General features: G+C 45.6%; 1 protein-coding gene across 5 annotated transcripts in view; it reads right to left on the reverse strand.

Moving 5' to 3' along the window:
* Positions 1–14,005, reverse strand: part of KTN1 (kinectin 1) — a 108,061-nt gene that overhangs the window by 25,074 nt on the left and 68,982 nt on the right. For 4 of the 5 annotated variants that reach the window (XM_081858688.1, XM_081858687.1, XM_081858686.1 and 1 more), the window contains exons 21-29: positions 12,513–12,581; positions 10,308–10,345; positions 9,027–9,117; positions 8,798–8,866; positions 5,120–5,157; positions 2,083–2,173; positions 1,911–1,979; positions 1,524–1,561; positions 4–94 (exon numbers count right to left, since the gene is read on the reverse strand). In XM_081858688.1, the coding sequence (XP_081714814.1) occupies positions 4–94; positions 1,524–1,561; positions 1,911–1,979; positions 2,083–2,173; positions 5,120–5,157; positions 8,798–8,866; positions 9,027–9,117; positions 10,308–10,345; positions 12,513–12,581 (594 nt within the window). The remainder of the gene's footprint in view (positions 1–3; positions 95–1,523; positions 1,562–1,910; positions 1,980–2,082; positions 2,174–5,119; positions 5,158–8,797; positions 8,867–9,026; positions 9,118–10,307; positions 10,346–12,512; positions 12,582–14,005) is intronic. The other variant, XM_081858685.1, reaches the window with a different exon arrangement.

Here is a 14,005-nt window from a genome sequence, read left to right on the forward strand (position 1 = left end):
CACCTGCAATTCTTTTCTTTGGTGAGAGACTTCTTTTCCCCTCTCATCTAGTAAGATCTCCATCTTTTGCATTTCTTCTTGCTTCGTTTTCAGTCTGCGGACACAATTTAAAAGTTATTCACATTGCTTTCTTGCAGATCTGCAGTTTATTTACTCCATGTATTGAGGTTGCTTTTGTTATGTGCATCCTAATTCTCTTTACCGAAATGAGCCAAAAGTGGTTCACAGAGCAGGTAACATGCTGGTTTTATGTAAGTTAAGGAAGGATCACAGTATTTACATAACCTCCCAGATTTCTCTGCATGAGTGCTCAGATGATAATTCTTGCCAGTCTGTGTTGTGGCAGACATGTGAACTGGCAAGCAGATACTGAATTATTTGACACACTGCCCAAGATAGAATAGTTTTATTCTGCATGACGAGGGAGCAAAGTCTGGGCTGAGTTGTATGGAAACAGTTTTGCATGGACATTCCCCCCCCAAGTAACTAATGACTGCTGCTCTTGCTCATCTGCCTGGCAACAAATGATGTGCCAAACTTTCACTGCACATTTGAAGGAGATCAGAGAGAAACAGCTCTTTGGGAGGTGCAGAATGCTACTCTAGACAATGCCAAATACTAACTGAAACTTCAAATGAGTCAGGCAAGGGTCCCTGTTGGCCCCTCTACTATTTAATTTCTACCTAAATAACTTACTATCTGCACTCAATGACTCAGAATTCCACCCGCCGAAGCTTGCAAATCGGCATATTTCGGTCCTGCTATATGCCGATGATGCGGTAATTCTATCTAGAACCCCCATTGGACTCAAAAGAGCACTAAGAAAGCTCGCAGCATACTGTGAATCTGAATGTCTCAAAATCAACTATCAAAAGACCAAGATACTCGTTTTTTTTGGGGGGGGAAACAAAGCTTAGAAGCTGGGAACTCCAAGGCCATAAATTAGAACAAGTCACAAACTACAAGTATCTAGGAATGGTGGTACAGGCCTCAGGAACCAACAAACAAAACGAACTGAAATGCGGTCATGAGTGCTCTCTCTCTCTCTCTCTCTCTCTCTCTCTCACACACACACACACACACACACACCAGGAGTACAGTGGTGCCTCGCAAGACGAAAAGAATCCGTTCCGTGAGGCTCTTCGTATAGCGGTTTTTCGTCTTGCGAAGCAAGCCCATTGACAGCTTAGCGGATTAGCGCTATTAGCGGTCTAGCGGCTTTTAGCGATCAGCTGAGAAGCGGCTTATCAGCGGAACAGCTGATAAGCGGCTTAGCGCTTAGGGAAAGGGCGAAAAAAAGCGAAAACAAACCCGCGGGAACTCGCAAGATTTTTTCGTCTTGCGAAGCAACCCCATAGAGAAATTTGTTTAGCGAAGCACCTCCAAAACGGAAAACCCTTTCGTCTAGCGGGTTTTCCGTCTTGCAAGGCGTTCGTCTTGCGGGGCACCACTGTATAGCCATCACACACAGCTGGATGAAAGAGCAAAGTAACTGTGGTAGATGCTCCACTTGGTTTACTTACAGAGCCTCAAGGTCCTTGATCGACGAAGAAGCAGAAACCTAACAGGGAAGAAAGGATTTGCTTTCATTGTGGCAGTTTGGCTAACAATGTCATGACCCCTGCCTGGTTATGACTGCTTAGATAGGGCAAGGATAGGAATGCAAGAAGCTGCCTTATAGTGAGTCAGACCCTTGATTCATGCAGCTCAGTATCCTGAACACTGACTGCAAAGAGGCTCTCCAGGGTTCCAGGTAGTGTCTCTTGTTCCCACCTGAAGATATTGGGGAGTAAAGATATTGGGACCTTTTGAACACAGCACAGGTACTCTGTCACTTGGGTGTTGCCTTTCCTGGCAAAAGCTTTAGGATGCATTAAACAAACTCAGAAAGCACAGCAAGTAGCCCCCACCTGCTGAGAGTTCAGCTGCTCAAGTTCCTTGACTTTGTTGTTCAAGTGCTGCAGTGTATCCTGTTGTCCCTATGGGCATTTTTAAAAAGGGAGAAAGGACACCAGATCAGATATGCAAGCTCTGCACTCCTGTAGGCTCCAAGAGAGGGTTCAGCACTTCACAAGACTTTACCTGAAGCCACTCTCCTTTCTTGGCAATCTCACTCTCCTTTTCTCTCAACGACACCTCCATACTTGTCACCTGCTCCTCTTTCCTCTTCAATCTGCAAGAGGAAGCACAAGAGAAGTCAAGTCTCATTTTTTTTAAAAAAATGCAGATTTAACACTGACAAACAATAGTCAAAAGATGTGATGATGATGATGATGATGATGATGATGATAATAATAATAACAACAATAATAATAATAATAATAATAATAATAATAATAATAATAATAATAATTTATTATTTATACCCCGCCCATCTGGCTGGGTCTCCCCAGCCACCCTGGGCGGCTTCCAACAAAGTATTAAAATACAGTGGTCTGTTAAACATTCAAAGCTTCCTTAAACAGGGCTGCCTTCAGATGACTTCTAAAAGTTTGGTAGTTGTTTTTCTCTTTGACATCTGGTGGGAGGGTGTTCCACAGGGCGGGCGCCACTATCGAAAAAGCCCTCTGCCTGGTTCCCTGTAACCTGGCTTCTCACAGTGAGGGAACTGCCAGAAGGCCCTCGGCGCTGGACCTCAGTGTCCGGGCAGAACGATGGGGGTGGAGACGCTCCTTCAGGTATACTGGACCGAGGCCGATTAGAAGCTTTTGGTGTGCCTCCACTGTGTCACTGCGGTGTTGCCTTGAAACAGGCCAGCATTTATAACCTGGGTCAACGTCTTTTGTTCTGTGTGCCCATAAGAACACAAGAAGAGCCCGCAGGATCAGGCCAGTGGCCCATCTAGACCAGCACCCTGTTCTCGGACTGGCCACCGAGATGCCTGCAGGAAACCTGCAAGAACATTTCCCCCTTCTGCAGTTTGTAGCAACTGACACCCAGATGCTTTACTGCCTCTGACTGTGGAGGCACAGCACAGACATAAATCAGGGCCACAGCATGCAGGGGTTCAATGGGTAGAAGCACAAGTACGACAACAACAAAATTATGTGCCAAAACAGAACTCTTGTGGTTTTAAAGGCCTTGTTGTCTGGCTGGCACTCTCCGCTTTCCTCTTTAGGAAGGGGCAAAATTGAACGTTGGACAATTACGGGCAGATAAAACGAAGGACTGCTTCACACAGCACTAAGTTGGAACTATGGAACTCGCTCCCACAGGAGGCAGTGAGGACCACCACCTTAAAGGTAAAGGAACCCCTGACCATTAGGTCCAGTCGTGGCCGATTCTGGAGTTGCGGCGCTCATCTCGCTTTATTGGCCGATGGAGCCGGCGTACAGCTTCCGGGTCATGTGGCCAGCATGACTAAGCCGCTTCTGGCGAACTAGAGCAGCACACGGAAATGCCGTTTACCTTCCCGCCGGAGTGGTACCTATTTATTTACTTGCACTTTGCTAGGTTGGCAGGAGCAGGGACCAAGCAACGGGAGCTCACCCCGTCGCGGGGATTCGAACCGCTGACCTTCCAATCTGCAAGTCCTAGGCTCTGTGGTTTCACCCACAGCACCACCCGCGTCCCGGACCACCACCTTAGATAACTTTAAAGAAGATGAGAGAAATTTATGGAGGAGGGGGCTATCGAGAGCTACCAGTCATGGCAGCTATGCTCTGCCTCGACAGTTGGAGGCAGAAATGCCCCTGAATGCCAGATACCGGAAACTGCAGGAGGAGGAGAGGCACCGATGCTCGAATCCTGCTTTGGGGCATCAGCTCAGCCACTGTGAGAACAGGATTAAATGAGCCATTGCCCTGATCCAGCAGGTTCTTCTTATGACCTTATGCAGGGATACGGCTTATTTTATTTGTGCTGCTGGGCATTTTGATTTTATTGGTTTATGCTGAATTGAATTTAGGAGGTTATGCTATGGAATTTTTATGACTCTGGATTGTTAGCTAGAATTTCGTTTGTTTTTTAAAAAAAGTGGAAGGGGGTTGTATTCTCCACCCCCCCTCCCAGTTTTTTACCACTGCTGTTTTTTTGCAGCAGCTATCAATTTATTTTTATTTTAAACAGCCCTTTTTGAATGGATTGGGGGGGTGGAAATGGTTTATCATGACAATTATCAAATTAACTTATTAGAAGAAAATGCTGGCAGACCAACTCAATAAATCTATGAGGCTCGTGGGTGCTGTTTGTTGCTATTTGTGCTTTGGAACAATAAGTGCAAAGAAAATGTATAGCCATATGTTGTTTTCGGTTTATTGTGATGCTGCTACCAGGGACACGGGTGGCGTTGTGGGTTAAACCACAGAGCCTAAGACTTGCCGATCAGAAGGTCGGCGGATCAAATCCCCGCGACGGGGTGAGCTCCCATTGTTCTGTCCCAGCTCCTGCCAACCTAGCAGTTTGAAAGCACGTCAAAGTGCAAGTAGATAAATAGGTACTGCTGTGGTGGGAAGGTAAACGCCGTTTCCGTGCACTGCTCTGGTTCGCCAGAAGCGGCTTAGTCATGCTGACCACATGACCTGGAAGCTGTACGCCGGCTCCCTCGGCCAATAAAGCGAGATGAGCGCCGCAACCCCAGAGTCGGTCACAACTGGACCTAATGGTCAGGGGTCCCTTTACCTTTACTCACTACCCCTTGAAGCTCATACTAATGCACAAAGCTGCAGGATCTTTCGCCAGCTCAGCAACCCAAGATCCTTTTAACTGGAATCGTCAAGGACTCAACAGGATGACTCTCTGCTTATGCAGCACCGACCGCAATCCACATTATCAGAAACCAAATGAAATAGTTAACGGTATTCTGAACCTCTTGATCTAACTCCCTAACTTGGATGCAACATCTCCATGTACTGGCGCTCTTTGTTTCAGAAAATGGCAATTTATCTTATGTCAAAATTATCTAAGTGCTTTCCCCTTGCTTTTAAAGTCTTAGCCTTAGATTAACATCAAAGTGCACAATCCAATTCAGAGACTTAAGACAGGTTAAGGAGTTCTCAGATTCTAGAGCTGTTTGCTCATAAATCAAGATCAGTCACAAAAAGGCATCTGCTGAAAAAAACAACCATTATCATGTTAACAAGGACACCTGCAGTTTTATAAACCAGCAAAAACCACTTACAGATTCTGAAGATCTCTGACCTCTTGGGCGGCTGATATCTACAGAAAGAATACACGACACAGAGTTATTCTGAAAAGAAGCACTAAGTATATGTAAATAGTAATGCCCCTACACCCCTCAAAAAGTATCAAATTTGAGGATAACAAACCAATGGCCCATTTACCAAAAAAGATGCAAAAAGCGAAGCAGCCCCTGAAGAAGAAGAAATGGGAATTTCTAGAAGTAGCTGAAAGGGGTTAACCTCTATGGTCCAATAATCTGCCTATATATCTTCTTTCACATTTCAAATCATTTCCTATTAGGAAAAGCTCTTGTTTCTGTAAGCCATTTTGAATGCACAAATAGTTTAAACGCATTAAATCAACACATCTTTAACTTGCTATTCCTATTCCCAAATGCCAGGAGATTAGCCACTGTCCTTCCAGCCTCACAGTCTGGAGGATCTGCAGGCCAGAGAGATAACGGCTTGTTTTAAGGCCATCCAGAAGCTAAGACCAGCTTGAAGGAATTAAGGTTTGAAAGTTAAAAGCATCACACTCTAACCCATCCCTTCCCAGTCTTGGATATTGCAGAAGCTGTAGGACTACAACCCCCATCGCCCACAGCTAGTATGACCAGTGGTCAGAGATGAAGTGAGTTGTAGCCCAAGGTTGAGAAAGGCTGCTTTGACCACTGGCATGCATTGCCATCTCTGAAATCAAGGTTAAGTTTTATCTCGCTAACACAATTAAAAACTTTTAGTGAGATGACTATGCCAGACCCAGGTTTGGCTCAAAAGGGCTTTTATAGTAACAGAACAAAGTCCAGCTTGGGGTTGATGGAAGAAAGGGACGGGGGCAAAATCCCAAACCTGGGTCTCTGGTGGTGGTTGGACTACAACTCCCATCAACCCTAGCCAGAAGGCCCAGTGGTCAGGGATGATGGGAACTGTAGTCCAAACACAGCTGGGGACCCAAGTTTGGGAAACCCAGGACTAGAGTATCTATTTCTCCCTCTTCTCTGGATTTTAATCCCAAGGTGAAGAGCTAGAATGGCCAAGGGAGAAGACGCAATATGTCAGGATTTCCCGCAAAGCAATCTTAAGACCGCAAGTGCAACACTTGTGTGGGCCGCCCAATAAATGCCACCATGTGGCTTCCAGGCCCTTAGCTGCATCTGTTCAGACGCTGCAGACAGAGCAACAGTTGACACTGCCTAGGACAGAAGAGTAAGTAAATGTGCTTCAGGTTGAGCGTTTTCAGGTTACGCTCCGCGGCGACCCGGAAGTAACGGAGCACATTGCTTCTGGGTTTCGCTGCTCGTGCATGCGCAGACGCTAAAAATGACGTCATGTGCATGCACAGAAGTGGCAAATTGTGACCCGCGCACACAAGTTGCGTTCTGCTCAGGATACAAACGGGGCTCCGGAACGGATCCCATTCGCATCCAGAGGTACCACTGTAATAGCAAAGACACCTCCTGGGATGACAAGGAATCCACACAGTTCAGAAGGAGGAGCAAGGGCGTTTTAATGCTACAGGCTCAGCTAGATGCCAGAGGCCCCTTGCTCATGCACCTGCCCCAATGAACTCTCCCATGCTTTATGCCCTCATGTGCCACCACCCAAACTAAATGTCAATTATTTTATTTTTTAAATTATTACATTTATTTACCCCTAAATATATATAATGCCTCATATGGCATGCCTCCTATGTCCCTAAACCTGCGTGCTTATGAACACTTTCCAGGAGTAGACCTTACAGCACACAGTGAGGCAGAAAAGATCAAGCTTCATGGGTGCCTCCCCCAAGAAAAATGGGGCATTATCTGGAAGCTAAGATCCCGCCCCCAACCCGGCTTTCAGAGAAGCCAAGCTCACCTCACGGGTGCCCTCTTCCATAACAAATTAAGAGAGCAACATTTCATTGTGAGACCAAATATGCTCCATGTAGCCCATTAAGTCCCCCCCCCCCAAAAAAAAAGATAATAAAGTTGAGCTCCAGACAAAATGTATAGCAGCACACAGCTGCCTGGTAACCTCCTGTGCCAGGCACTCAGATTATTTAGGTAGACAAGCGATTCCTGCATTGCAGGGGGTTGGACTAGATGACCCCTTGGGTCCTTTCCAATGCTATGATTCTAAGAGGGTGCTATACTCTTGGACACGTAACTCCAGTGGTTTCGAACCACCCTGAGATCTACGGGTATAGGGCAGTGTAATACAGTCGTACCTTGGTTAATACAGTCGTACCTTGGTTGTCAAACGGAATCCGTTCCGGAAGTCTGTTTGAATTCCAAAAAAGTTCCAACAACCAAGGCGTGGCTTCCGATTGGCTGCAGGAACTTCCTGCAGCCAATCGGAAGCCACAGAAGCCGCGTTGGACGTTCGGGTTCCAAAGAGCGTTTGCAAAACGGAACACTCACTTCCGGGTTTGCGGCGTTCGGGAGCCAAAATGTTTGAGTCGCAAGGTGTTCGGGATCCAAGGCACGACTGTACATAGTAATAAAAATAAATTTTTGAAGGCTTCTTCCTGCTGAAACTCTTCCCACATAGATGTGTATCCCTGCCACGGGGCTCTCTGCACATGGCAGGGAATTCTAGGCCATGTCCCAGGGTGCTTTGCTCAGTTCCTGACAGGTGCCAAGACGACTTTGCAAGTGCTCAGTGTAAGGGTAAGAATACAGCAACTGCTTGGCTATGGACTGCAGGGCTGTGCATGAAAGGAAGGGGGTGCTGTGGCAATTCAGCCATAGCCCATATGCTTCGCAGGTTGCAGGCGGGGACAGGTTTGAACTCTGGTCTCTCCAGATAAATAATTAGGTAACAGGTGGAGATCCCAGAAAGTGAGTGGACAATACTGAGGTAGATGACTTGTATGCTCTGAAGTCACTCCCAGGAACTTAAGCAGGGCTGACTCCCCAAGGGTGTGCGTAAGACTGCAGTCCTTACTCTAAGCAGAGCAAACTCCTGGGACTGTTTCGGACGCAATGTGAAATCAGTTTCCCACTGCAGGAAGACCCTCAGGCTTGTGCGTCCCCCCCCCTTCCTCCTCTGGCATGCAACCAGGCAGAGGCGGCTGCTTAAACGTGGGTGCAGAGGCTTTCAAAGCGCACTGTGAAACAAATCACTCGCAGTTTTATTATGTGATCATAAATTTTTATTTCCTTTTAACAAGTCGCCTGACGGATTGGTTGAGAATGCCTCTTTCGCCGAGCGATAGGCTTTTAATCGTTAATCTGAATGTTTAATTGATTAGACATATATCTCACGGTTCAATCAGCAGCAGCTGGCGCCCACCAGGGACTAACAGGGCACAAGGCAGGGGGCACAAAAAGAAAGGGCAGCTAACAGCCAATGGCAGGCAGAGTAAGCAAATTCTGGTCTTGTCCCCATTCTTCCTGATGCTCAGTTCTACAAGGGCGACACTGAGGCTAACATGACAGCCAATGCCACCTTCCTGGACTGGATATAAGTTGGAAGGCAGGCAGGCAGGCAGGCAGGGGCTGGCTGATGTTGGTGAAACAGCACCCCCTTCACCCAGTGGTCCAGCCTCCTCTGGGTTCAAGGCAATGAATTGCGCCAGGCCTCTCCCAGCAAGAGCCCGCCCCCCCAGATAGGAAAGGAGGAGCCATGCTGCAGGAAGAGGAAGACTGCAAAGCAAAGGACTCCCTCCAGCTGCCGGCTCAATACCACTTTACCTGTGTGTCCTTTCCAAGCTGGGCCTTTCCTATTTCTTCTTTCAGAGCCTCTATTTCCTGTGCCAAACCCTTTTCAATGACAAAACAGACAAGGTTGTACAATGGAGACAACACATCCCACAAAAATGAGAAAAAGAAGGGTGCGAAAAATTCGGCCACAAAAAGGGCAATGCAATGACAAACACACAAACACACAGGAAAGGCAGCGAACGACGGATCCAGCACCTACCTGGACAGTTTTTTCCTTGGTGGCAACTTTAAGGACCTCAGCCTGAAGCAGTTCTTCCACAGACTTGATTTTACCATCCTTCTCACTAATTCTTTAGCAGAGAGAGAGAGAGAAAAGAGTATAGAGGTTAAGAAACTCAGTGGTACAGACACACTCAGTGGTACAGCATTGGAGGGGGAGGCATTTGCTCAGGATGGGAAAGAAATGCTTCAGGAAGTTGCTGAGGAATATAATGCAATACTGCCCAAATGAATCAGAGCAAGCATCAAGAAGTTGGTATTTTTGGGTATAAAGTAAACTGATTCACAACTGAAAGTGTAGGGTGGCATCTGCTGGTAGAGGAGCTTCTGCTTAAAGAAAAGCAATTTCTTCAAATAATCTTCTTCAAAGAATACAGCACTGCTACTATTACTGCAGGACATTCTTTCTGGTTTTAAAACAAGGTTGGGTTTTCACCCAATGCCAGTGCAGCTATTGGCACCCGACTTGAAAGCTCCCTGGGACTTTACAAAGGAAACCCCAAAAGTTGTAAATCTCCTGCAAGCAATCCAACTTTATTCTGTGTGCACTGGTGTGACCCGAGCAAGCATACAGGGGGAAAATTTTGTTTCAACACACAAGTAGATGATATTTTTGTTTTATTTGGGTTGGGGAGGAGGGCTGAGCTGGCCCAGAATCAGCTGGATCCCAAGTTGGATCCATTATGGTCACATGACAGCATTGGGTCTGCTCTGGTTCTGACTAATGTACTAGCTCCAGAATGGATGACGTGATCTAACTGTCCTCCTCCCTTCCACCTCCGTTGTCAAGCTTGGGGGGGACTATAGATGCAGTCATGGCCCTGCTGCTCTAATAATAATAATAATAATAATAATAATAATAATAATAATAATAATAATTTTTTATTTATACCCCGCCCTCCCCAGCCAAGGCCGGGCTCAGAGCGGCTTACAAGCAATAATAAAAACAAGATGAATGATTACAACTTAAAAACAAAAATAAAATACAACATTAAAATAATGGAACATTAAAATATTAATGTTAAGCCCTGCTGGGCAGCAGCCTGAATTTAGGCTGCACCCTGAAGCCTTTCATTTCACAATCATGGTTTCTTCTGAAGAGTCAAATGCAGCAACTTCGAACATCCCACTGCACAGCTTACATTCTAAAGTCTGGGCGCTTCTGTAGTAAAAGCCTGCCCACACAGGCTTCGTGGATAACAGAAATGTAAGGGTAAAGTCGGCTTTCAAACTGAAGAAAAGGAAATGTGCTTCTACTTACACTCTTTGTAATTCTTCCACCAATGTTGCAAATGAAACCTTGGGGAACAAAAGAAAGGAGGATGGATGTTTAGAGAGAAAGTCAGAATACTGAAGCTAGCAGATGGTACCAGCTCTCACCAACTTTACGGATGGAATTCGTTTTGGAAAGCTAATCAGTCCTATTTTTTTTAATCGGACTAAACTGTAGCATTTTGCAGCACCTGTAATTAGTTCTTTGCAAAATTTAAGAGTAAGCTTGAGGAATACAGGTGTCCTCACCAAACGGAGGTAGGTAGGGCAGCTTTATGAAGGATACTTTGCAAGCTCCTGTTCTAATGGAATCTCACTGAGACCCACAATTTCCCTCCTTCTGCAATGCCAGAAACTACTGTACCTTGGGAGGGAACTTGGAAAGTGTGGAACTTTGCTGCACGGCCAAAGGTTTTACCTTTGCATGGCTTGACTGACAAGTTCTGCTTACACTCTGAAGATATAGTCAACAACCCAGCTCAAGGTTGAATGCTGTTGACATTTCCATTCCAGCTTAAGGAATGCTTTTGCTGTTCTCTCCAAGGTGACATGAGAGAGAGACATGTTTCTTTGTTCTGATTTATGTTTAATAAATCTGTAGCTGTAGCATGACTTCATACGCCTCACACCTACTTCTGTGTGCGCGGTACACTCTGCTAATTGCGTGCCCTGGCTTCTAAAGTCCGGGTCGCTGATTTACGTCGGAACACGAGCCAACTAAAGGAGACGTCCAAGCTGGGCTTGCCAGCTGGTCTCTGCATGTCTGGCCAAAGGTTTTACCTTTGCATGGCTTGACCGACAAGTTCTGCTTACACTCTGAAGACAGCCAACAACCCAGCTCAAGGTTGAATGCAACCTTTCCACGAGCCCAACTCGGTAAATGACTTGGGAGGGCTGCCTATTTTCCCGCATGTGACCTGGCTCACTTGCTTGACTTCTCCAAAGATGTTGACAAGTTTTCAACATTAAACCCCATCTCCCTTTGTCAACACGGGCAAACCCTGCAAGCAGAACTGCAGTGAAACCATGAAGAGTCGATGGCTGCTCCAGGGCCAGCAGAGCTGGGGTAGGACTTGCAGAAAGTCACAGCAACTACTTTCAAGTTTAGAAAAACCTTCACCTTGCTTTGAATGGGCTTCAAAGGATCGAGAGCTGAACTCAGAACAGATGGCATCATCTCTCGCTAGCTTTGCTGATGGAAAGGGTACCCACAGATCAGAATGTTGGTCAATTATATTTTTAGATTGTGTATGCAACAACGGCAGCAAGGATTCTCATCGCAAAAAACTGGAAAACTCAAGATCTACCCACACTGGAAGAGTGGCAGATGCAGCTGATGGACTATATGCAACTGGCCGAGATGACCGGCAGAATCCGTGATCTGGGAGAAGAGAAGTTGGAGGAAGACTGGGAGAAATTCAAGATGTATTTACAAAAACATTGTAATTTGGTTGAATGTTAAGAAGGATGCTAGATTATAAAAAACTGGTCACCACTAAACTAGATTTAAATTTGATGATAAGTGAGACTAAAGAAAATATAAAACTTTTTGGAAGAAGCGCTAGATTATATGTGTGAGTGGACGTGAGATTGTAAACAAGTTGATAATTTGTTTGGAAAAATTTTTTTAACGATGTAAATGGGAGCGGGAGACGTGAGGGAGCCCAAAGAAGTGATGAAATTGTTGTGAAAGAAGTAAGATTGTTTTTTATGTTTTATATTTAAAAACCTTAATAAATATTTATAAAAAAAATAAATAAATAAAAATATATTTTTAGATTGGATTAAGCAGCAGCAATATTTGCATCACGTGTCACACAAGGGCTAATGCAGACATAACTGCAACTGCCGTTTATGCATAAACAACAGCTCACATGCAATCTATCTAATCATGGAAGTAGCCCACGGAGATCTTCTGAGAGCGTCTCTTTACACTATTCCTCTGCTTATGTGGAGTAAGACATTTGTGCAGGCGTTTATTTACAGGCGTTAGCAGACTGCAGGAATGTCAGCAATTAACTCTTCAAGGACCCAATTCTTTGAAATCCAAGTGAACAAAAAGCACAAGGCAAAAGCAGTGAGGCACATTGCAAAATGGAAGCAGCAATTTCAGGTGAAATCCTCCGACAGGGATTGACTTAACAGCAACCAATTTGAAAACCTTTCTTAACAAAACAAAACCAAGGCAACGTACCTGCTCTGTTTGTACCCTCTGCAGATTTTCAACTTCACTTTTCAAGGATGCATTCTCTGTTCTCAGTGCCTTTTAAGAGGAAAACATTTTCAACACTGTACTGTTAATTGCAACCACAAAAGGGAAGATGATACATTTGCCAAGAACAACATTCTATTATCGCTGCTGACTTATCTGACAACATTTTTAACGTGTGGAAGTCATGGTTTACATGGCTGGATCCCTTTCCTGACATAATCTCCACCCCCATCGTTCTACCCGGACACTGAGATCCAGCACCAAGGGCCTTCTGGCGGTTCCCTCACTGCGAGAAGCCAAGTTACAGGGAACCAGGCAGAGGGCCTTCTCGGTAGTGGCGCCCTCCCTGTGGAACGCCCTCCCACCAGATGTCAAAGAGAACAACAACTACCAGACTTTTAGAAGACATCTGAAGGCAGCCCTGTTTAGGGAAGCTTTTAATGTTTGATGTATTAGAGGATTTTAATATTTTTTTTGGAAGCCGCCCAGAGTGGCTGGGAAAGCCCAGCCAGATGGGCGGGGTACAAATAATAAATAATAATTGTTGTTGTTGTTGTTGTTGTTGTTGATGTTGTACCCTAGCATCTCTCCTCAAGAATAAAACCTTTAAAGTGGTGGTTCTCACCCTGTGAAACATCTCAGAAAAAGTCTGTCCTGGTCCTCCTATCCACTGATACATGCTCTTGGGTTTTAGCCTGCAAGGAGCTCAGCAACATTTACCCAAACAGAATAAGCAGGTCAAAGGAAGAGCTTCACACCCAAGATCTAAGCATCACACGCTCCTTCAAGCTTACAAAGCTTGGCCGGTAGACAAGTACCAATGGGGCAGGCGGGAGAGTCTGAATGGATGGCTGTTACCTTACGCTGAAGGCTTTCACTTTTCTCAAGTGTAGAAAGAAGAAAGCCAAAGGAAAAAAGCTTGCCCTGTAAGATTCAAGTCCATAACTACATTCTTAAATGGACTGCAACTGGAAAAAGCTTGTGCTGCTTTTCAGACAGGGAATACAGTTGTACCTTGGATCCCAAACACCTTGGTACTCGGACGTTTTGGCTACCAAACGCTGCAAACCCGGAAGTGAGTGTTCCAGCTTGTGAACGTTCTTTGGAACCTGAACGTCCAACAGGCCTTCCGATTGGCTGCAGGAGCTTCCTGCAGCCAATCAGGAGCTGCGCTTTGGTTTCCGAAAGTTTTGGAAGTGGAACGGATTCCATTCAACTTCCAAGGTACGACTGTATCTGGAATTTGGTGCAGCTGGGGTACTCCATCACGGTCCCCTCCCTTTATAGACTACAAAACATGGGTCTGCTGCTGTTGCATTCAGTAAGATCTTCAGTTGTGGACTTCACCTCCTGCCGCTAACTGCTGTATAAGATATTTAACTAGTTCTGTGACTGGACTCAGGATGGGGCTGAGGAAGTCCTCTTCCTTCGCCAGTCTTTCACTGTCCCTCGACCTAAGCCGAGTTGGTGGATTA

The sequence above is a fragment of the Podarcis erhardii genome, assembly GCF_964252035.2.
Source record: "Podarcis erhardii genome assembly, chromosome: 1".
Lineage (NCBI taxonomy): Eukaryota > Metazoa > Chordata > Lepidosauria > Squamata > Lacertidae > Podarcis > Podarcis erhardii.